Here is a 22,154-nt window from a genome sequence, read left to right as displayed (position 1 = left end):
TGATATGAATGATATGGGTGAGGCATCTTATGTCATTGGCATTAAGATTCATAGAGAAAGATCTCGTGGCATTTTAAGATTGTCTCAAGAAACCTATATCAATAAAGTTTTAGAGAGATTTTACATGAAGGATTGTTCACCAAGTATAGCACCCATTGTAAAGGGTGACAAATTCAATTTGAATCAGTGCCCAAAAAATAATTTTGAACGAGAACAAATGAAAGTCATTCCATATGCTTCAGCTGTTGGAAGCTTGATGTATGCTCATATCTACACCAGACTTGACATTGCATTTACTGTTAGAATGCTGGAGAGATATCAAAGTAATCCAGGTGTTGACCACTGGAGAGCTGCAAAGAAGGTGATGAGATATCTTCAAGGGACAAAAGATTACATGCTCATGTACAGTCAGACTAATAATTTGGAAGTGATTGGATACTCCGATGCAAACTTTGCTGGCTGTGTTGATTCACGAAAATCAACATCTGGTTACATTTTCATGCTTGCTAGTGGAGCTGTGTCTTGGAAAAGCGCAAAGCAGACTTTGACTGCTACCTCCACTATGGAAGCTGAGTTCGTATCTTGTTTTGAGGCTACCTCGCATGGTGTATGGTTGAAAAGTTTCATTTCTGACCTTAGAGTTGAGGATTCCATTTCGAGGCCATTAAGGTTGTACTGTGACAATTCAGTTGCAGTATTTATGGCTAAGAACAACAAGAGTGGTAGTCGAAGTAAACACATCGACATCAAATACTTAGCCATAAGAGAACGTGTTAAAAAGAAGAAAGTGGTCATTGAGCACGTTTGCACTGAATTGATGATTACCGATCCTTTAACTAAAGGCATGGCACCAAAAAATTTTAAGGATCATGTAATTCGTATTGGACTTGGTTCCATAATGTGATTTTCGATGTAATGGAACTCTTAGTCAATTGATGTTTTCTCATTTGTGTCTTGTGCACATATTTGTATATTCATTTCTTTATTTATATTTGAGAAATATCATTCAATTTGGATCTAGAATAAACATAAGGTTTATTCATTAAGTTATACGGGATAGTGTTTAAAGAGACATGATGCATTGTGATATATGGAAGATAATAGTTGTTTTTAGAGGACTTATCGCCATGATTGATGTATTGTGTTTCTTGCTATGGTGAATGATAGAATATATGGACCAAGTGGGAGAATATTGGTTTTTCTCTTTCTTCATAATATTAATAACAAAAATGGTCAACATTCATTCCATCACTTAAGAACGTTTTTTTTAATATTCCATAATTTCAAAACGTTCAGCATTTTTCAATCATTAACTGCACACATTAGAACGACTCTGTGATGGGCAGAGCACGCATAAAAGCCATGCAAATTATGCTTTCAGGTCCCCTAGCCTACTTTCTCAATTCAGAAAACACACCATCAGTTTAGAGAGAGATATTTTTAGAAGACCTTTCCAATATCCTTGAGTGTATACAAGACAATAGCAATGGCTGGAGGAACATCTTCGGTCCAATTCTTAATTCCGTGTTAATCTAATTGCTATATAGAATTGTCATGAATGTTTAGATTGTTATAGATTTTCTTACAATTTGCTCCTATATATATAGTTGCATAAATTTTCATATCTTTCGTTTTCTTCTTGTGCAAAGGTTGTTATATAAACTTCAAAATTCAACCCTGTGCACATTTTTGTATTACAATCTTCTAAAATGCCCAAAAGGCAGCTTATATAAAGGCCAAACACATCAAGGAACAAGGAGAAAAAAAAAAAGAAAAAAAAAAAGAAAAAGAAAAAGGGAGAAGAAGTAGAATTAGTGTCAAAAGCCAGCTAGCAAAGTAGGGAAAACAAAGTAACGGTATGATCTTTGAATTGAGTTACCTAGATCCATCTTTTTACAAAAAGAAACAGCAAAAGAAGTCTGCATTAAAAAAAAAAAGAAAAAGATTTAAAAACAAAAACAAAAGGGGTCGTGGGGACCTCCATGACCATACACTGAAAAACAACTGAATTGTCCCTTCTTTAGAGCACCCAAGGACAACCCCATGAGAGAAGTTGATATAGGGCTTTGTTTTGCTAGTAAAGCTGCTCTCTTTTGTCATGCAACCATCTCCACCTGCAGGAAAAGTAAAACAAGAAAAGCAGCATGGTTAGCTTTGAGAAAGAGAGAAAAAAGGAGAAGAGACCTATACATATATCTATATCTATATATATATATACATATAAATATATAATTTTGCTATAAAATGCATATATGCTTTCATTATCAAGGGCATGCTTTGTGAGTCATGTAACCCACTATAATTAGTACGTTCCATATAATTAATGCATAAAACTATATATATACGTTACAATTATTCTCCTAATACTATCTCTCAGTTAATAATTAGTAAATTAACATAAAAAATAAAGGAGGGTCCTAATAATAAAACCATCACTCCACCTCATATAAACCTAACTATAATTTATAACTTTTAATCAATAACTTTAGACTCACGTTGTCAAACCCAGATTCAAAATACTAAAACCTTTCTTTTTTTTTTCTTTTTTTTTTCTTAATTACTAGAACTTGATGCAAATACCCTTTTCTTTTTTATTAGGTATCTCAAGACCCTTTGGGAGTTTGGTCTCAAAAAAGCTAAGGCAGACATAAAAATATACTATACATCTCATGGTCATCCTTTACTTACAAGAATCAAAATTATGAGTATTAAGCAGACTCACCAGTGGTAATCCCATCTGGGTCGGACTTTTTTCATCCGATTTTCGCCGTACGGGTAATCGGTTTCAGCTCTTTTGGTGTTTTGGAAAGCACAGCAGCCAATGGAATAAATTCCAATGAGGAGGATAACCATGACAATGTTAAGAACAGAGAGTTTGCGCCAATCCCTTCTGATATCTTCAAGAACACCAGCTTTGCAAGAATCACACTCGTAGCATAGCAGATTTGGTGCATTGTTCCACCGGTAGCAATCTGGGTCTTGAGCAACTGTTGTTGCCATGTTGTAGTTGCATGCTGTGGGTGGCTTGCAACACCCAGACTGTGCACAAATTACAATAAATATTGCATTTGGACCCAAAAAAAAAAAAGGAAAAGGAAGCCCGCATATATTCTTTAAAGAAAAAAAGAAATAGAAATTTTTGCTTTTTGAAAAGAATAGAAGAAAGCAAATTGAAAAACATGTTTTAGTATTGGAATTAAAAGTTGATATATTGAAAGTCTCAACATATAATTATTAAACTATCATCAGAGAGTTTTAATCATGATAGTTTTGTCTTCCCACTCAGCAAAAAGTTATGGCTCCTAGAACACTTTGCTATAGAGTGCTTATTATTTTAATTTGTTAATCAAATTAAATTATTTTAGTATTTTTCTTTCTTTCTGCAAACATGTATCACTAATCAAATTTATTAAAAGTTTGACAAACCAAAATATAACTTCCATTCGCATGGAAATTAAACTTGGTTTATTCTCTTATAGTGAGCCTTACACATTAAGTTTTCTAATTAACAAAAGAGGCAGCTTGGAAAAAGTTCCAAAGTTAATTAATATCCCTTCTAATTCAGCTTGCATAGATGCGCACATTTATACATGTTTATATCAGTAATACTAAAAATTTAATAAAAACTATAGAAATACATATAATATATATGGTTAAAAATAAAAAAATTAATTTTTTCATTTCCTTTTTTTCATTACCTTTTTCGAAAATGAAAACTTTGCAATTAACCTATTAGTTTCTTCATACATTAAATAGCAAAAATAACCATATATTTTCTTGGGGTACATAAAGAGGAAAATATTTTATATATATATATATATATATTTAATTAATAGACAAAAGACATAAATAGAGTTGAAGAAGAAGAAGAAAATCACCTGTATGGGAGACATGTCCTTCTCAAGATAATCAAGAGGTGTCCACAAGGCAAGTTTAGCACAAGACTTAGACCCTAATATACAACTCCTTATGGTGCTCCAATAATGAGGATCCTTAATTCTATTCCTCAACCATGGAGAGTAATCTTCAAGATGATACTCTCTATAAACCCTACCAGGAACTTCCTCACCACCACCTTGACCCGTAACCACGAACCCGAAAATGGTTAGACCCATGAGTGTTGCAATTAGGAACAACATGACCACCAAGTATACCCAAAGTGCCCAAGCCACATGGAAACAAGCTCCAATGAAACCAGCCAAAGAAATTATAAGAACAATAAAACCTATAATCAAAAGTGGTGTTTGCAGGAAACTTTCACAGGTTGTGCTACTCTTTGCCATCCATAGACCTCCTCCAATGATGGGTATTGATGCTAAGAGAGTGACGAGGTTCAGGAAGCCTATTACTGTGTTGCTGAACCTATACATTTTTCTATCTCTATCTCTTTCTCTTTCTTTCTCTCTTTCTCTCTTTCTCTGTGTTTGTTAGTTTTTCATTCTCTTTATTCTTTGTTTAGTGTCTTGTTCAGCTTTCTGTTTTCTATTTTTAAATTGGGTGGTATAACATTCATTCTGAGATAATGAACTTATAGGAATTTCAAAATGTTCACCACCTTTTTCTCTGTTTGCTTTCCGCTGTATTAAATTAAGATATTCATAAACTTGAACCTTTTTTTTTTTTTTTTTTTTTTTTTTTTTTTTTGGGGAAGTGGGTGATAATGACTAAATCACACTTCTTGGTCACTAAGGAACTTAGATTGTTCAATATCATTAATAGATTGACCAAAATGCCCTTCTTAGTACTTTAAGTTGGTACTTAGCCAAGACTTAGAAGTTTGTGAGCATTCTTATTCATTGTTATAATGTTTAACGTTAAACATTAAATAGTACAAATGATCTCACAGTTTACATGATGGCTATCAAAATTGATTTTGTTTAAATCTATTTTAACCTTTCGAAAATAAAATTTAGATAACCAACCACTGTATTAGCTGTCACAGCATCTATGTTTGATTATGACCAATAAAAATGAATAATACTTTTTAAAAGTTTTCTATGTATATGTTCATAAAGGATAGCTTCTGCAGTTGAAGCCATTAATCATACTTTTAAGGTCAATTTTAAGTTTGATCTAGATTAACTTGTAATTTGAAATAATTAACTTGCCAAAATATATATATATATATATTAAAAAAATAAAAGTTCGATATCTAGAAATATTGCGAACATTAAATGCATATCTAAGTTGGAGAATATTGGAGAAGCATATAATTCAAGCAACTTCTGTATGAAAGACAGATTAAGAAATTGAGGCATCAGCTACTGGTGCACAGTGCAAGGCAAGCAAAGAATAAGAGACACATTTTGGTAAATTCCAAAATGTGGTTTTAGAGATTTCTGAAGTTTGCTTTTGGATATGGGCCCCATTCTGGGCTTCTTTATGAAGCATGATGATCAGGGTCAAGATTAGGCTATATCTTGGGGAAGAATAGAATATATGTCTTGCCCTCTTTCTTATCCCATCAAATTCTAGTTTAATGCTTTTATTTGATTCCCTTTACTCCTCCACTAGTACAAATATTTCTTAATCCTAAATATTTCCACCAAGTTTCCCAACTATTAATTTATAATTAAATATAACAGAGTGGTAGAAAATAATTATCAGCAAGTTGTAATATAATTGGAATATTTAATTTAAGAAGATAGCAAAGCAGTTGAGGCATGAGCAGGAAAAGGATGATAAAGGCAGTCAATAAAAGCACTTCCCTCAATTTATGTTGTCCTTGCTCAGTGAAGAGTAACCTGCTGTGGAAAAACTAAAAGCATGTTTTGAACAGTAAATAAAGAAGAAAAAAAATTTTCTAGTTTGATCCTAATTATATATAAAGCAGGCAATATATTTTCACCTGTGTTTTTACAATTACAAAATATATTTTATGTCCAATTTAAAGCTCACAAACTAACAAAAAAGCTTTTACCTTCTACCTAGATTCTCTTACTATTCATAAAAAGCAGAGGCAAAAGCTAAATCCCCAAACAGGTTTTCTATTTACCTATGTAAGTCTCGAGTGAGAAAGAGATAAAAGTGGAAAAGCATCTCATTTTCCTATACATGCAAAGAAGCATAATGCTTTTAGGATTTTTTTTTTTTTTTTTAATAACTTTTTGGTTTATAAATTGTTTTTTTTTTTTTTTTTAATTTGTTTGCTTGTTTTCTACTTGAGAGATATAAAACCAAACCATCAACCCCATTAAAAATTCAAAATAATAAACCCTTCCAGCTTATCATCCAGGCATGTTTCACAAGCCTTAAATAATAAATACACAGATTTGAATATTTTGCTTTTGAACTAAGCAAAAACAAATTTCATTCAAATACAATTACACTGTTCATAACAAGATAAAATTTGCCCCAATCGCTGAATAAAAAACCTATAACTAGTAAATTGCCTATAACTATTCTATAATTATAAATATAGAACAATTTAAATTCAATTATTCTGACTGCCAATACTTTCCTACAATTTTTCCTCCTCATATACAATCACAATATATCTAGAAAGCAAAGCAAAACTAGATGATAATGATTTGACACTTTTGCTTGGGGCAAAGAAGGGAGCAGCAACACTCGAGAGGAGTGCATCTCTTTATTTTGTTTCTTCCAAGCCTTTTGTATATGAACAATTGTAATAATGCTATATATATTTTTTGTGCTTATTCAACAAGAATATGTGAATAAATTAAAATGGCGATCATTCTGGCATGGGCTTGTTCTCCAAAAATGATCGGAAAAGAATAAATGCTTGGCGAGGGCGATGGAGCGGAACCTCATGTCCTGCTCCGGTTATTGTAACAAATGTCAGCCCTTTGTAAACTTGGCTCCATCCACCAACCTAAAAGACAAAAGGGTATGAACTTGTGGGGAAAATGCAACAGCTGATGGAATGTTTTTCTTTTCTTTCTGACCAGGCATTCAACTTGTCATAATGATAAGTCATAAATAAAAGAATTTGATATTAAGCAGTCAAACAGAAGAAAAAAAAGGTAAGTGAAATAAAGTACAGCTCTTTTCTATTTGGAAAAACTAGGCCAATAAAGCACAAGATTTGATCAAGTTTGATTTTATTTACTGTAACGAAAACCATCTTAAAACTGTTATTGAATCACATTTATAAATATGTAAAGAAAACCACCTTAAAACTGCTATTGGATTACATTTATAAACTATCAAACTATGGTGTCTCCTAATAGCTATTATAACCAGTTTCTACTTCCATCTTTTATGAATAATTTGTTAGCAAGCCAGCCAAAAAAAAAAATTGATACCAGATTTAGGTAGCAGATATCACGAAATGATAATAAAGGAGTACTGGCAGTTATTTGACATATACAATCTGTTAAGGGAACCCACAAGGACCACCATGTCACTGGACTCACTACAATAGAAGGTAACAAATATTGAAATGAGAAAAATGCAAATTAAGTTTCTAGTTGTAAGGGATATTCCTTTCTGAGAACTAACCTTGCCGTTATCATACCATGGGTACCAATTGGTAATAGTTGGTAGCTTCAAAGCATCTATGGAGTAGCGTGTTGCAGTGACTGGAACCACTGCATCGGTGTCTCCACTGAACAAAGAATCCTTCATCAGCTAAGTTTCAGAGAGAAGACACAAACAAATCCCCACAATAATTGACGATAGAAAGCATTTCCAATGGCCAGAAACTAATGATGCTACTCTAGTTCAGCTGAGCACTAATGGAAAATTAAACGCAATGCTATAAACCATTAAAGGAACATTAATGTCAGATCATAACACCATTGACTGGTCGCATGAACTAAACCTCAATTCCCAACAGATTTTTGTTTCAGATCTTACATTTCCAATTATTTTCACTTCTTTGGTCTAAGGTCTGCACTGCAACTGACATATAGCAATTTAACTTACAACACTTTTTTCACCGAATCATACAATATTATTTCATAACTAACTCAAATCAATTTTTTTGCAACATACAATCTGGAATTCCATCAACTACAATCTAGAATTCCATAAATTACTATATACCTTAACAACATATCCTTCCTAATTACTTCTACCCTTAACATTTTTTACCTCCCTCCACACTCTTTTTCTCCTACTTGAATCATTTTGCTCGTTAATTTTGCTTCTTCACATTGATGTGTTTATTTCTCTACATTTTTCATGACTAAACCATCTTAAATAACTTTCCTCCTCTCATAGATAGGTTTTTAAAATTCCAAGATTTCACATCACACAGCAGAATGAGATGTTAAAGAACTACAATAAACTTATCCCATTAGCCTCAAAAATAAAAATCCATCCATTACCACACAGGTATTCTAACCGCATTTGTGATTTGTCCAGTTAAATATGAACTGCATTCTCCTCAATCTCATATTTATTGATTGACAATTTAGCTCCGCAACAAGGGTAAATGCAGTCAAACGTTTAAGGAGTTATTCCTAAATTGTGTAAATTCAGTGGGTGGACTTTTCATACATGATTAAAACATTTGGATTAGGAAAAACACAGAATAGGTTAGCCCCATTGCCAATACTGCTACAAGCCTACACCTACCTACCCCATAACGTCAAGTTGCTAAACAACTGAGAAAATATTGCTGGATTTTAGAAAATCCAAAGAAGAGGAGAGGGAGGAGAACCTACCTGTACACATATATTCTCAGACCAGCAGCAATGAGTTCTCGATAAATAGGAAGCATAGAAAGTGGTGAATCAGCCCAGTAGTTTCCAACAATATCACTGCAAAAGAAGGTTTAATTTAATCGTTCTTATAAAAATTATTCAAGAAAACAAACTCAAGATCAATAACCAAAGGCCTACCTGCATGTTTTCCAGGGATAAGAAATTCCAGTTACATTGGCATGGAGTGCCTTCTGAACCTCTGGAAGGTTGAAATACACTTCAGAATGCCTCTCAGTGCAGGGATCATATGCTCTGGACATCCATGGCTGAGTTAAAAAGAAAGATTTTAATTCAACAACCTAGACAAAGTTCATCTAAAACTACATATATAGTTTGTAAGAAACAAGTTTGGCTAAAACACACTAGAGTGACGTTAAGAACAAGACTTTTATGGTTGTTTGGAAATGAGTTTGGCTTAAACAATATCTGAAACACTACAATATGCATACGGTCACGACTGCAAGAAAAGCAATCATATTAACTCCAAGCACCAATAAGAAAGTCAGAATCAGAATTTTTCACGTAGTGCAGTACTTTTACCAAAGCTGAGGTCATCCAAATCATAATTGTCAAGCTTTTGGCTCGGGGGACGGTTAAAAACTATCATGTTGGATTTAGGGGAAAAGAAATGAATTCAAGAAAGGTACAATTGAGGAGGAATAATTAGAATTACATATTGAGAAATAAATGGCAGTAAACATATTGAGTGGGGAAAATTTTACCACATCATATCATAATCTGAAAGCTATTAGAAAGTCGAAAAAACTCTGGCGCATCAACAAAATGAAACTAAGAAGACTAAAACAGGAAGAATAACTGTAATTATCATTTGAAACTAATTATTTCTTTATTTTATTTTAGCTGACAATGTCCTTGTACAGAAAATATTATGCTCTTTCAGCTTTCGGAATCAGGAAGAGTTATTGGTCAACAATTGTAGATAGAAGCTTTCCAGTCCATCAAGCACTGTCTACAGTTGCACCTATATGAAAATTATCAGGCAGGTAACAAGCATGTGATAAAGGGGAAAAAGTAGGAGGTAGGAAGGTTGTTATAACTGCATGGTCAGACCATGGACCACAAACCAATTCTCAGCTTTCAAATTATGGAGCATATGATGGAATCTTTTATATGGTAACCAGCATATGATGGACTTGGGAATACTAAACTGTCATATAAAATAACCATCTTAAAGTAGCCAGGGTTATTACATAATTTTAACTGTGGTTCCACATAAAAGATAGCTAGAAGGAGAAATTTTTATAATTATATCCTTCTCTGTTTTTTAAGATGGTTTGCAAACTGTTAATTATAAATAGTCCCATCATCATATTCTATATTGCAAGATTTTTGTACAATTTTTTCCTGTTTACACTGGTTCCTGAAGGTCAAGAAACGAAACATATATGCCTCCTTCCAGGTCAATCCTAACCTGATAATATTCTCATTCAATTACAGACATACACAAACATAGACACAGTATTAAAACGTCAGCTGCTTTCTAATCTACTAGCAAAACAATAGATATAGGACACCAGCGTGAAAAGACAATGAACCTCCAGATAAGGTACTGTGTAGACAGGAAAGTTATAGGACAGTTAATGACAACCATGTCAGCCCACTAGGAAATCAATATGTAGCTTTTTAGAATTGCAAGGATTTGGGTTTCAATCTTATCATTTTTTACATTCTATGACATCTAAAAAGAATCTCAACATCTTATCAAGATAAAAAGTTGATGAAAACTTACATAGTGACCCCTTAAGTTGCGCCTTAGAGATGCAGTATCATTGCATGGCCGAGTGAAAATGCTGTAAGGATCGATGTTTCCCTGCTCCAACTCTGCAGCACGTAGAGCCTTCATACATTCTAATGATGGATGCTGAGAGGATCCAGAATCACAGGCCACTCTCAACAGTCGATAGGTGGAATCAGAAATCAAACCATGGGTCCACCAGTATTCAAAGGTCCCAACATAATCATGGTAATCGTCAGTCACAGCATTTCCCACCTATCAGTAACAAGTATAGCAAGAAAATAAATCATTCAAAATCCATTAATGAAAAATTGCCATAACCATCAGCAATTGAACTTATACATTATTAGCTTTTCTGAATGCTCCATACATAAAATCCTACTTCTTACCAAAAAACCCTTAAAATTAATTACTGGATTCTGAATTCCCTTGTTTCTTTGATAAACGAGTTCAGACAATTGTGGAACATAATGACCTGAAAGAACAAATATTTCAAAAGTTAAGTGAGTCATTATCTTCATATTAATTATACATAAATCTTCAAAATAAATAAAACAGACCAAAAAGAAAAACTTCAGCTACAGTTATTTAGAAATCAGAACCTGCATAATTATGTTGGTTGCATAATGACAGCTTATAAAATAAAATCAGGAAAAAAAGAAAAACAGATTAAAGCAAAGAAATATAGGACCTCCATAACTTTCCCCAGCTATATAGAAATCTCTGTGCTTGTACTGCGGGAACCTTTCAAACCAATTGACAAGAAATATATACGCATCTTCAGCTACACGTGTACAATACCCCAGACATCAAAAGCATCCATCAGCATCAAGATCAACCAAAATTGTAAACAAAAAAGCCATATCCCCAAATCCATGAATCTTGGAGATCCAAGAACTTACAAATTGAGGAAAACTCCGAGGCCATTTAAACCAAAACAATAAAATTAACGATTTACCTGTTCTCTGGTCACCGGTAGTGTACAAATCTGAAGTCGTATTGGTATATGAAAAGCCAACACCAGCTGGAGATTCCAGGAATAGCAAGTTTGCCACTGCCCAAATTTAAAATATATATATATAAAAGAAAATAAAATAAAATAAAAAGGAATGAACTTTATGCAAAAGACACTACAGAAAGAACAAGAAATGAAAACATCGGTAGCTAATGAACAGAATGTGAGTCATCTTGCAGGTCTACATACGATTGTTCCAAGAATAGGAATTTAAGTAAAGCGTCTTTCCATCTGGCTTGATATGAAAAGGTCCAATCTCTTCAGCTGCTCCGTAAGCAACAGAAGAGCAACCAGGCCCCCCATTGAGCCACAAGACGAGTGGTCTAGACTCGGGTCCTCGACTCGCAGGCGACTCAACCAACCAGTAAAACAATGACCTCCCATTGCGCTTATTGACAGTTACATAGCCTGAGTACTGATTAAACCAAACGTCCTTTGGCTGTCCTGGCAAGTCGGTGATTCTATCATTCACTTGATCCTGAAAAGAAGAAGCGAAACAAGCTCCTACCAGAAGAGATAAAAGGCAAAGGAAAGAGAATAGACTGTGATCCATGAATCAACTAGTCTAGAAGTAACAAAAAACGAGAAGAACCCAGAATCACGAATGCCAAAGTGTTTCTGGGTTTTCAAGGAATTTGGCTACAGAACTCCAAAGTCCAATCATCAGAATTAGATATAGAAACCGGGGGTGGGGGTGGGGGTGGGGGAAAAGAACCAACGAAGCAATGCAAATACAAGAAATACTAGAAATATCCAGGAAGCACAAATCCCAAAACAGTGATGAACTTTCCAACGATTTTTATTCAGGCTAATTCTTAAACATTTGATGAATGAAACAAGTAAAACAGCTAGAAACCCAGATCCCAATATTTATCTGGGTTTCCAAAGAACTACCTTAAAGAAGACCTAAAAGAAGAGAGAGACGGAGAGAGTTTGTGAATGCGCCAACATTCATAGACTTTGACATTTCAAAATTCAGAGTGGCAATGATTGTGATGAGTTGGGATGAGGTGTGAAGAACAGTTTTTTAGTGAAGCCATGCACTTATTTATATGCTTATCTTCAGGTCACAAATCAAAAACCCCATTTTATCTCTGTGTTTGTTTCTGTCAAGCAATTAACCGAACAGGTTGGATGCGCACATGGGTTTGGCACCACATTTTCAAGCCGCTTTGAGTCGCTGACGCTCCTAAACATTTTAATAAATAAATAAAATGAAACAAAAATTACCCAGATAAGGGAAAAAGTTTAAGAGCTTTTCAAATGTAATCTTTATTTAGAAACGTCGGTGTGGAAGAGGTTGAAGAAACTCTCTTTTGTTTTTTTTTTTTTTTTTTTTTGTGGGGTAAATAGAGGTTGAAGAAACTCACTGACTAATCTAATCTAATCAGTAAATATAATAATTGGAAATTAGATAGAGAATCTTAAAAAATATGCACACACAGAGAGAGACAGAGAAAATGTTTGTTTTGTTGGCTGCTCTTACTCTGGCATGTACAATGGTCAAGGTGGTGGCCCATTTGGCCATTGAAAATTTTGTAATTCCAGAGATAGAGGAATCAATGGGCGCTTCTTGCTTTGCTTTGTTTTGCTTGGTCCAAGTGTGTACTGTGTATTCTCTCTTTCTTTCCTTTTTTATATTTTTGTCATTTTTTAATATTATTTTATGAATAATGTGAATTTCATTGCTTTAATAAAAAAAATAAAAATAAAAAAAAAGAATATATATTTTTTTCATTTATTAGTATTTTTAGTTTTTTAATAGATGGAAAGAGAAAAAGATAATAAAAAGAATTTAACTTTATGTTGGAGTTTATGATTTTATTCAAAGTGAACAAGATATTATTATGTTTTTTTGTGGGGTTTTCAATGAACAAGTTGCAGCATGAATGTGTGTATATATATATATATATAATTGTGAAGTGCTGTAAGCAAATTTGGCATATTCTCTTAATAATTTACTTTTTTCTATTTTTTTCTTTTTTCTATCTTTGGAATGATTTACGTTATATGACTATTTAGCATATACACTAGCTAGTCTATTTGTATTTTAATGTTTTTGCTTTGTACTTTGATATGTTGTTTTTTTCTAGATTTTTTTTTTCTAATAATTTCATAAACTTCTATTATAGTTTGAAATTTTGGCATACTTAGCCTTTCACTTTTTTAAACTTTGGGCATACTTACTCTTGAATTTTCATTTTTAGTAGAATCTTCTTCCTTTTGAATTTATATTGTTTGCAATTTTTCCCTTTCTTTAGTATAAAATATAAAATTGGACCAAAAATGATTGGTGGAATGAAAAAATAATTTAAATAATATATATTATTTTCAATTTAATAAAAAAAGTAATAATTAGATGCTCCAAAAAATTAATTTTTAAAGATGTTATAATTTCAATATTATCACAATACAATTATTTTATTTTAAAAATCATGAAATGGTGAATTTTATTGCTTATGCTTTTCCAATTAAAAATTTTGATCCAATTTTATTCTAAAAATTTGAAGGTAAGTGAAATTCAAACTGACACTATTTCAAACTGACTTTTTATAAGAAATGAGAATGCAATTGTAAGCATGCAAAAAATTTAAACTACAAGGGAAATTATGCAAAAAAGGAAAATAGAATGGTAAATGTGAACGACAAGGAATATTTGTGAATTTCTTCCTTCTTTTCTAAAAAAGGGGTCTAAAATTTATTCATTAGCTATATTTGATATGTAAATTGAGGGAAAAAAATAAAATAAAATAGTAAGATATACCAAAAAAAATGTGATAAATTTGAAAACATAGAATAGGAAGATATTAGATAATATTTAATAGTTTAGAAAAATGGATTTAAGAATAAGAAGATAATTTCAAGGGATTTCACTACCCGTGTTAAACCTTTCCCCAAGAAAAGTTCAAGGTATGAGCCTAATGGCATTAAATCCACCATGATCATTATAAATAGAGCTCTTGTCACAACATTAAGGTAATTAAACTCTATGCCATTATCTCAAACATCGTCACTCATGCCAAGCATGAAAGTCACATGTATCTTGTATTTTGGTCGTAATCATCAAGTTAAAATTTATCAAGTATCATTAGTCAAGCTCATAATTATTTATTTGGATTTATAGTTTGCATTATAATAAATAGTATCATTATGATTCTTTGTGTATTTTTATATATCTTCCCGCCGCCAGAATAACAATGGCTAAATCAACTTTTTAGAAGGAGATGGATAATCGACAAGATATTAGGCTAAACCACCAATATAGGTGAAAACTTTTAATGCGCTCTTCTAACCTTTTTGTTATTCCCTCCATCGGCATCTAATAAAACAAATGCATTTCCTTCACTCCCTTTGTTGGCTTGTATGCTTGTCTTTTTTAAATATTGATTATTGTTATTTGCTTTATCGATTGCTTGTATTTGCACATTACTAATATTGCATGCGTTCTTTGCTTGCGAAAGATATTTAAGGTTGGTTTACTATCCACGTGAGGATAATAAGCACCACATGATTCACTTCTACTTTTTCTAAAGATTGAGACTGTGACACCAAGCCATCTCTGCTCTTTGTCTCTTTTTTACATGTCTATTCACAAAAATGGGTCCCAACGACTAAAGTACATATTTTTAGTTAGACAATAATGTCTCATTTTAGTAGCAATCATGTACACCATATAAATATATAAATATCATATTTAATAAGTTTAAAAACACAATTTTAATATCTTTCTCCTCTAGTTGTTTTTTTTTGTTTGTAATCACAACTTACAACTTGAAGAAAAGGAGATCTTTCACTCAAGATTGAAGTTTGAACTCTAAATCTAAAAATGTACTTTTAATAATTTTAACATTAACAATTAATTTGATAAAATTAATCATACAAATATCTTGTAACTTTGTATAGAAACTTATTTTCTATTTTTATTTTATGCTTATGCAATGAATATGGCTAATTTTGCACAAAGACCCTTTTATGTTAGAGTCCCGCCATTTGTAACTATTGGTAACAATTATCATCTTATCCTATGTAATACATTTAAATTGCAATATTTAATTTTATTATTTTTATTTTAAAATATTAATGTAAATCCTTTAATAGTAACTATTAAATTATCATTTGATATATAGGTCTCACTCTTGATCAATTACTAATAATGATAAATAGCATTTTTTTTTATGTTATTGAAGTGTTAGAAGAATTAACTATAATAATTTTTATCTCAATTTATCATTTCCATAATTTCTTAAGAATACAAAATTGTCTCTTTCTTTTCTTTTTTAACTTTTCTAATTCTGTTTTAATTAGTTAATTTAAATGAAGGTTTTTTCCTTTATATTATGTCTTACGAATGATTAAATGTCCGTTTATGTATATTTATAATAATGTGATAAAAACCAAAAAAAAAAAAATTATATTAAAATGTTTCAAGAAGGGGTGTTAGTTCTTTCAAAAAAAATAATAAATTGAAAATAAAGAGTTATTGGCATGGTTGTCCCTCATTCTTTATATTCACTTGCACTTTGCCTCCTTTTTTTTTTTTTTTTTTTTGGCAACTTTTATATAATTTCATTTGCACTGTTGGAATGAAAACTATACGTTTTTCATCAGCTATAAAAAATGCCCATGCAAGGCAGATACATATCTTCTAAACTCTATCTATATCGTCTTCAATCTTGATTTACCACTAAACCTTCCCTATCTCTTCAACATTGTGACCACTAAATGAACGTTAACTATCTGTTTAGAAAGCAACTTTTGAAAATTTTCCTTTGCAAATTCTCACAGGAAAGTAATGTGAAATCAAAATTTTCAAAATTCTAATTTCACTTTCTTTTCAACTGCATTTCCCTACTCAACTAACATACCGAAAGGATGTATCTCTCTAGTATATCTATATAAACCATCAACCTATCAAAACTCAATTTCACAATTTTTTTTTTTTTTCAAATTACTCTATCGCCATCAAAGTAAACTTAAAATGCAAAGAAATGAATAAAAAACAGGATAATGCAGTTAATATACATTAAAAACTTCGATAAATGAAAATCTGGAAAATAAAATAAATAATCTAGCTAAATAAATAAAATTGTTCGATCCCAACTTGAGACGGTATATTAAATGAATAAATTTATTAAATGTTTTTTTTTCTGAAAAATCATTTAGAACCCATTAAATGTATAAATTAATATTTGATTAAACTTGTAAAAAAATAAATAATATATATAAATATTTACTATAGATAGTAAGAAAATTTTACTCAATAGAATTTTTTTAATTTTGCTTTTTTTGAAAATATGCATCTAAAATTTTTTGCTTTTACAAAAATGCAAAAAAAAAAAAAAATTGAAATAAAAAGTGATCAATTGATCTAGAAGTAATTTTCTACAAACAGAAGTTAACTAATTAGTCAACTCAAGAACGGTTTTGTAAGGTGAAATTTACTATTGATTTTTTTTTTCTTCCTTTATTATTGATTGAGAGATAATCAATTATGTGGTTGTAAATTTGATCAAGTTTGATTACTGTTTTCTTTTAGTAATATATATTATCTAGTTAGTAAAATTATTTCTTAAAAATGATATAAAATTATTTTTATATTAATAAATATTCATTTATCAATAAATAAATAACTCTTTTAAATAAATTATTTTTCATAGTTCCATAAATATTTATGTATAGATATTTTACTGCATCAATATCTGAAAATAAAAGTGAAATTAAAATGAAAATCCAAGAAAGCCCTATTAATCCTATCCTAATATGCCAATCAGATCATTAGTTGTAGGTTTTCTAACCAAGAATAAAATATTAAATATATAAACTAAACTAAATCAACCAAAATCCAAAATAAACAAAAATAAAGAAATAATCTACAAAAGCAAAATCAAACTTAAAAAGTAAACCAATTAGAGTGCGATTAACAAAAATAAGTTAAAACCTTAAACTTTCAATTAATGATGAAATTGAAGTTCATCCTACTTGTGTTCTTCTTCTGCTGCCGAAGTTCTAATATTTAAAGTGAGAAAGAGGTATTTATATGATAAAGAGCGAGGTGAGAGTGAAAATGTGGGTATCGATTTTATTGCGGGCTTGTCCTTTTACAATTACACAAACACCATTTTTTACTTTCAAATTCCAGCGAGTGCAAGGTTGAAAACGATGAAGAAGGGATTTTAAAGGGTAAATCAAGGAAAAGGACATGCATGTGTCATGTGCATGAGTTTTTAACATTTGATGAATGGAAAATAGTTTTTATCCCAACAGGTTAGTGCCCAAAAAGGGGCAAAACAAAATATATATATATACAAGTAAGTGTAAAAATTAAGGGCAGCCCCGCCAATAAGCCAAATATAGATAGGGTCTAAATGCAATTATTCAAATAATAAATAAATGGCTAATAAGGGAAAAATATTTAGACATTTTGTTTGGACATATTTATCCTAATTTAGCATCTAAAATTAGCTAGATTTGTCAAGCTTTCATAATTTCTATCCAAAAATTTTTTTTAAAAAAAAAAAAAAAAGGCTGTACCTTTTACTAACTCCTGAAAAACTAGTACAAAAAAGATAAATAATTTTATCATGATTAGTAACAAATTCATGTTTGAATTACCATAAACGTACTATATAAGCTTATCATGATATAAATCCCCCATCGTCTCACATACACACAATCAGTTTCATAGAGAGATTTTTAAAATATTTTAATAGTTTTATGAATCCTTGTAAGATTCATTTTGTTCAAATAGATTTTTGGAATGTTATTGGACATATATTGGTTTACAAAATTTATTTTTAAATCTTTTAAATGAACCAATACGGCAATACCTAATAAAGAAAAACCTAATGATAAAACCATGAGGTTAACCTAATGTGAGTGTGATTATATATATATATATATATATATATAGTTTGTCCCTTTTTTATGAGGAAATCCATGATTTAATTAAATCCATGATACTTATATGGGAGTTGACTTTCTAAAAATATAATATGTGGCAACATTTAATACTTATCATGTAAGAATCATTAATTTAATAAAGTCAGAGATTCCCTAAAGAATTATGTGTATATATATATATATATATAACAAACTTTCAGATCAATCTAATAATATTATATCAAAAACTTTAATGTTTACTATTGAATTTGATATATATACAGTAAGTTTATTATTTAGAAAAGTGACTGTACATATATCAAATTCAATGGTAAAAATTAAAATTTTAGGTATAATATTATCAAATTAATCTGAAAAGAGATATGTTTCATGTATATATATATATATATAGATATCAATAATTCTAGATGTTCTGCCAAGATAACTAGCAACTTTGTTTTACCAACTTAAAAGATAAATAGCATGGTTTAGTTTTATTGGCTCCTATTGACATCCACTTATATTAGATGATTTCTATCTTCTTCTTCTTTTTTCAACCAATGATTTAATGCATTCATACAGGGATAGTTTAATAGTAAAAACTACTATTGTTTCAAATAATAATCCAAATTTATATCCCACACTCCAATATTAAAAAAAAAAATTAATATCACATCATTTATCCCACCAATTAGTAAATAATTTGATATGTCTATAACATTGATATATATAAAAATAAAAATAAAGACTAAAATTATGTTTGTTTTTGAGATCTTATAATATTCAAAAAATTAGTTTAGACTACACCTATTGAAAAAAGTGAATCACTTTTTAGGTAATTAAAGTTTCAATACAGCACAACTTTTTCTTTTAATTTTTTGAACAACAGTACAACAAAAGTTTAAATGGGATTTTTTTTTTTTTTTTTATCTAGACCATGTTTTATATATTTAATTCAATACAGATAGTTTTGACCAGTCTTGGGTAAAGTTTGACATAATATAAATTGGCATGATAATTTACAAATTTAAATTGACAATATCATATTAAGTTCATATAACGAAATCCAATAAAATCTAATTAATTAACTGATATGAACAAATGAAACACATTAAGACACAGCAGACCAACTAAACCCGTTAAAGAGGATATTTTTGTAATTATGACAACACGATAATTTTAAAAATTATTTAATTCACTTGTTAAATGTGTATTGATTTGGTTTTTCTTTATTTAATATTTTTAGAAATATGAAACAAACATATCCACATTGCAAAACTTTTTTAAAAAAAAAATCATCTTATCAGTTGAAAATTAAGTCAAGTTTAAATTTTCAAATTTATATATGTTTTTAATATATTAATAGGTTAGATAATAAATTATACAGAAACATAATGAACAAATTTGAATTTATCTATCTCCATACATTAGCTTAATAGATAATATATACTTGGATTAAATTTTACACGAACATAACATGATACAACACGAATACGATTTAGCATATGTTTATTCTTGATAAGACCAAATTTGATATCTTATCTAGAATTTTATGCATATGTTTTGTAACTTGATAAAATTGAAATTAAACACAAATTATTATTAGATTTGGATCATCTACTTGTTTATATACAATATATAAGAATTATCTACCCAATGAATCCTTAACTCTATTAAACAAGGATTCTTACATGGTAAGTGCCGAGGGTTGATGCATTCCATCTAAGATTTTAGATTTAAATTAAAATATTAATTATTATTTTATCCATTGGTTAAATCTTAGTTATGTAATAATTCATGATTTAATCAACTTAGAGATTCCCTAATAAAAGATTTATGGGGTGTATTCAATTTAGAGTTTGAAGAATTTTAAAAGTTCTTAGAAGTTTAGAGGTATTCGATTTAGAATTTAAAAAAAGCTATACAAGTTCAATGATATTCAATTCATATTTTAATATATTTTATAAAAATCTATTAAAATCTAGGTATATTCAATTAGGATTTTGTAAAATTCTTTAAAAATCTGGTATTCAAAAAGTCATTGATTTTAAAAGTTTTTAAAAAATAATGGATTTTAATGGATTTGAAAGGATTTTAATAGTGAAATTATGAAGAAAAGTATCAATATAAAATCTAGTATTAATCCCAAAGATTTCATTGGATTCTTATAATTTTTTTATGAAATCTATGGAATTCCACTACTATCTATCAAATCCTTTAAAATCTATAATTCATTTTAAATCCATTAAACTCTAAATTGAATACACCCCTATACATATTTTGACATTTAAAATAGAGTAATGATAGGGTAAACAAATTGGGCCAACAAACCAAAACTATGGTAGAAAGCAAACCCCATAAAAAAAATTGTTATGCTATTGGTTCTCCAAAATTTACTGAGAAAAATTTAGTTACTTTAAAAGTATTATTTGAAATATATGTCACCATGTTTATTTTATATTAATATTAAAAATTTTAATTGGCAAATGACTTGAATAATCATTTTATTGATTATGGAAGGCTTTTGTTGAAAAACAAGCATAAAACATATTACACAAATAAATAAAAATAAGTTGACGATCCTCAACCATTTTTGTTATGCCTCCCTTATATATGGTATACCGAATTCAACATTTTGGTAGGTGCTTGAGCCAGAAAATAGTTGCTTTTGAGATAAAGATGAAGCATAGAGATAAAACTTGATATATGATGGGAACAGAATTTTATTATGGTAGAAATAAGGTAGGATAGATATAGTAGTATATTTCATTGATAAATTTTATTTTATGGATATTTTCTTTTCTAATTATTTAAGTATTATTTTAAAAACCCTGTATAAAAAGGTGGAGGATACAATTTGAAGACACCGCCAATACTCCAATTATTTGTTAGTTATTTTCTAGATTTCTAGCTTTCAGTCACTTATTATTTATAATTTAAATTGTTCTTCTTTTATTCCTTCCAATTCATGTTGTTATAGTTGAAATTATATTAATAAATCTTATTTATTTTATTAGTCATTAGAGCTATAGCATCCTCTTTTATTCTCTGTTTTCATTTCAATCATTTGTTCACTTTAGTATTTGTTTGTTGTCCTTCAATTTAACATTTAATTGAAAGATAGCATGCCTACATTTTACAGAGACTACTAATGTTACAAACGGTGAGCTACGCCAAAATTGGCATCTCAAATTTTGATGACCATTCTAAATTCGTTAGCTTAAATGACATTTCATTGCCATTTAGCAAATTATATATTGTATTCAATATGAATCTTAAAAGACTTTTGTGGGTTTTTTTTTTTTTTTTTTTTTTTGAGTAATAGACTTTTTGCAAAGTTTTTAAACATTTATGGATTTTTATGGAGTTTATAAAGTTATAAAATAGTCTCAATGTATTATAGAGTTTTGTAGACTGTTATAGTGTTTAAATAATTATGAAAAATTTTCATAGATTTTTCTAAACTTTTATTTTCAAAAACTTTTAATATACTTTCATTGACTTTTAAATATAATATAAATTTTGGATTAACATAATTATATTTATTATATTAATAAAAATATTTTCTTAAAAGGGTAAAAAAAATGATCTTAGTGAGGAAAATTTATTTAAAAAATAGTAACGCAAATTCATAACTAATTTATATTTTTTTGGTATTTAAAAATATATTAGATATTTTAATTTTAATATTAAGAAAAATAAATAAACATTAAAAAATTAGGAAAAAAAATCATTGAGGCCATTTCTCAAACCAAATCAAAGGTTTACTTTAATATATTCATATAAAAAAAATCAATTGCTGCATTTTTATAAATAATAATAATTATTATTT

At 29.6% G+C, this 22,154-nt stretch overlaps 2 protein-coding genes across 2 annotated transcripts; both read right to left on the bottom strand.

The window, feature by feature from the left end:
• Positions 1–1,837: 1,837 nt before the first annotated feature.
• Positions 1,838–4,566, bottom strand: LOC107413650 (tetraspanin-6). Its single transcript, XM_048469435.2, has 3 exons — positions 3,879–4,566; positions 2,723–3,039; positions 1,838–2,114 (listed from the first exon to the last, which is right to left on the bottom strand). Exons 1-3 carry the CDS (start codon positions 4,368–4,370, stop codon positions 2,075–2,077), a joined length of 849 nt encoding a protein of 282 aa, XP_048325392.2. The 5' UTR covers positions 4,371–4,566; the 3' UTR covers positions 1,838–2,074.
• Positions 4,567–6,171: 1,605 nt separating this feature from the next.
• On the bottom strand, positions 6,172–12,960 carry LOC107413669 (serine carboxypeptidase-like 27). The gene is made up of 9 exons (XM_048470314.2): positions 11,633–12,960; positions 11,387–11,482; positions 11,120–11,212; positions 10,818–10,903; positions 10,423–10,683; positions 8,811–8,938; positions 8,634–8,729; positions 7,465–7,570; positions 6,172–6,835 (listed from the first exon to the last, which is right to left on the bottom strand). Exons 1-9 carry the CDS (start codon positions 11,994–11,996, stop codon positions 6,695–6,697), a joined length of 1,371 nt encoding a protein of 456 aa, XP_048326271.2. The 5' UTR covers positions 11,997–12,960; the 3' UTR covers positions 6,172–6,694.
• Positions 12,961–22,154: the final 9,194 nt, after the last annotated feature.

The sequence above is a fragment of the Ziziphus jujuba genome, chromosome 8 (assembly GCF_031755915.1).
Source record: "Ziziphus jujuba cultivar Dongzao chromosome 8, ASM3175591v1".
NCBI classification, from domain to species: Eukaryota; Viridiplantae; Streptophyta; class Magnoliopsida; order Rosales; family Rhamnaceae; genus Ziziphus; species Ziziphus jujuba.
Note: the sequence above shows the minus strand (reverse complement) of the source record. Positions and strands in the feature narration are given on the sequence as shown.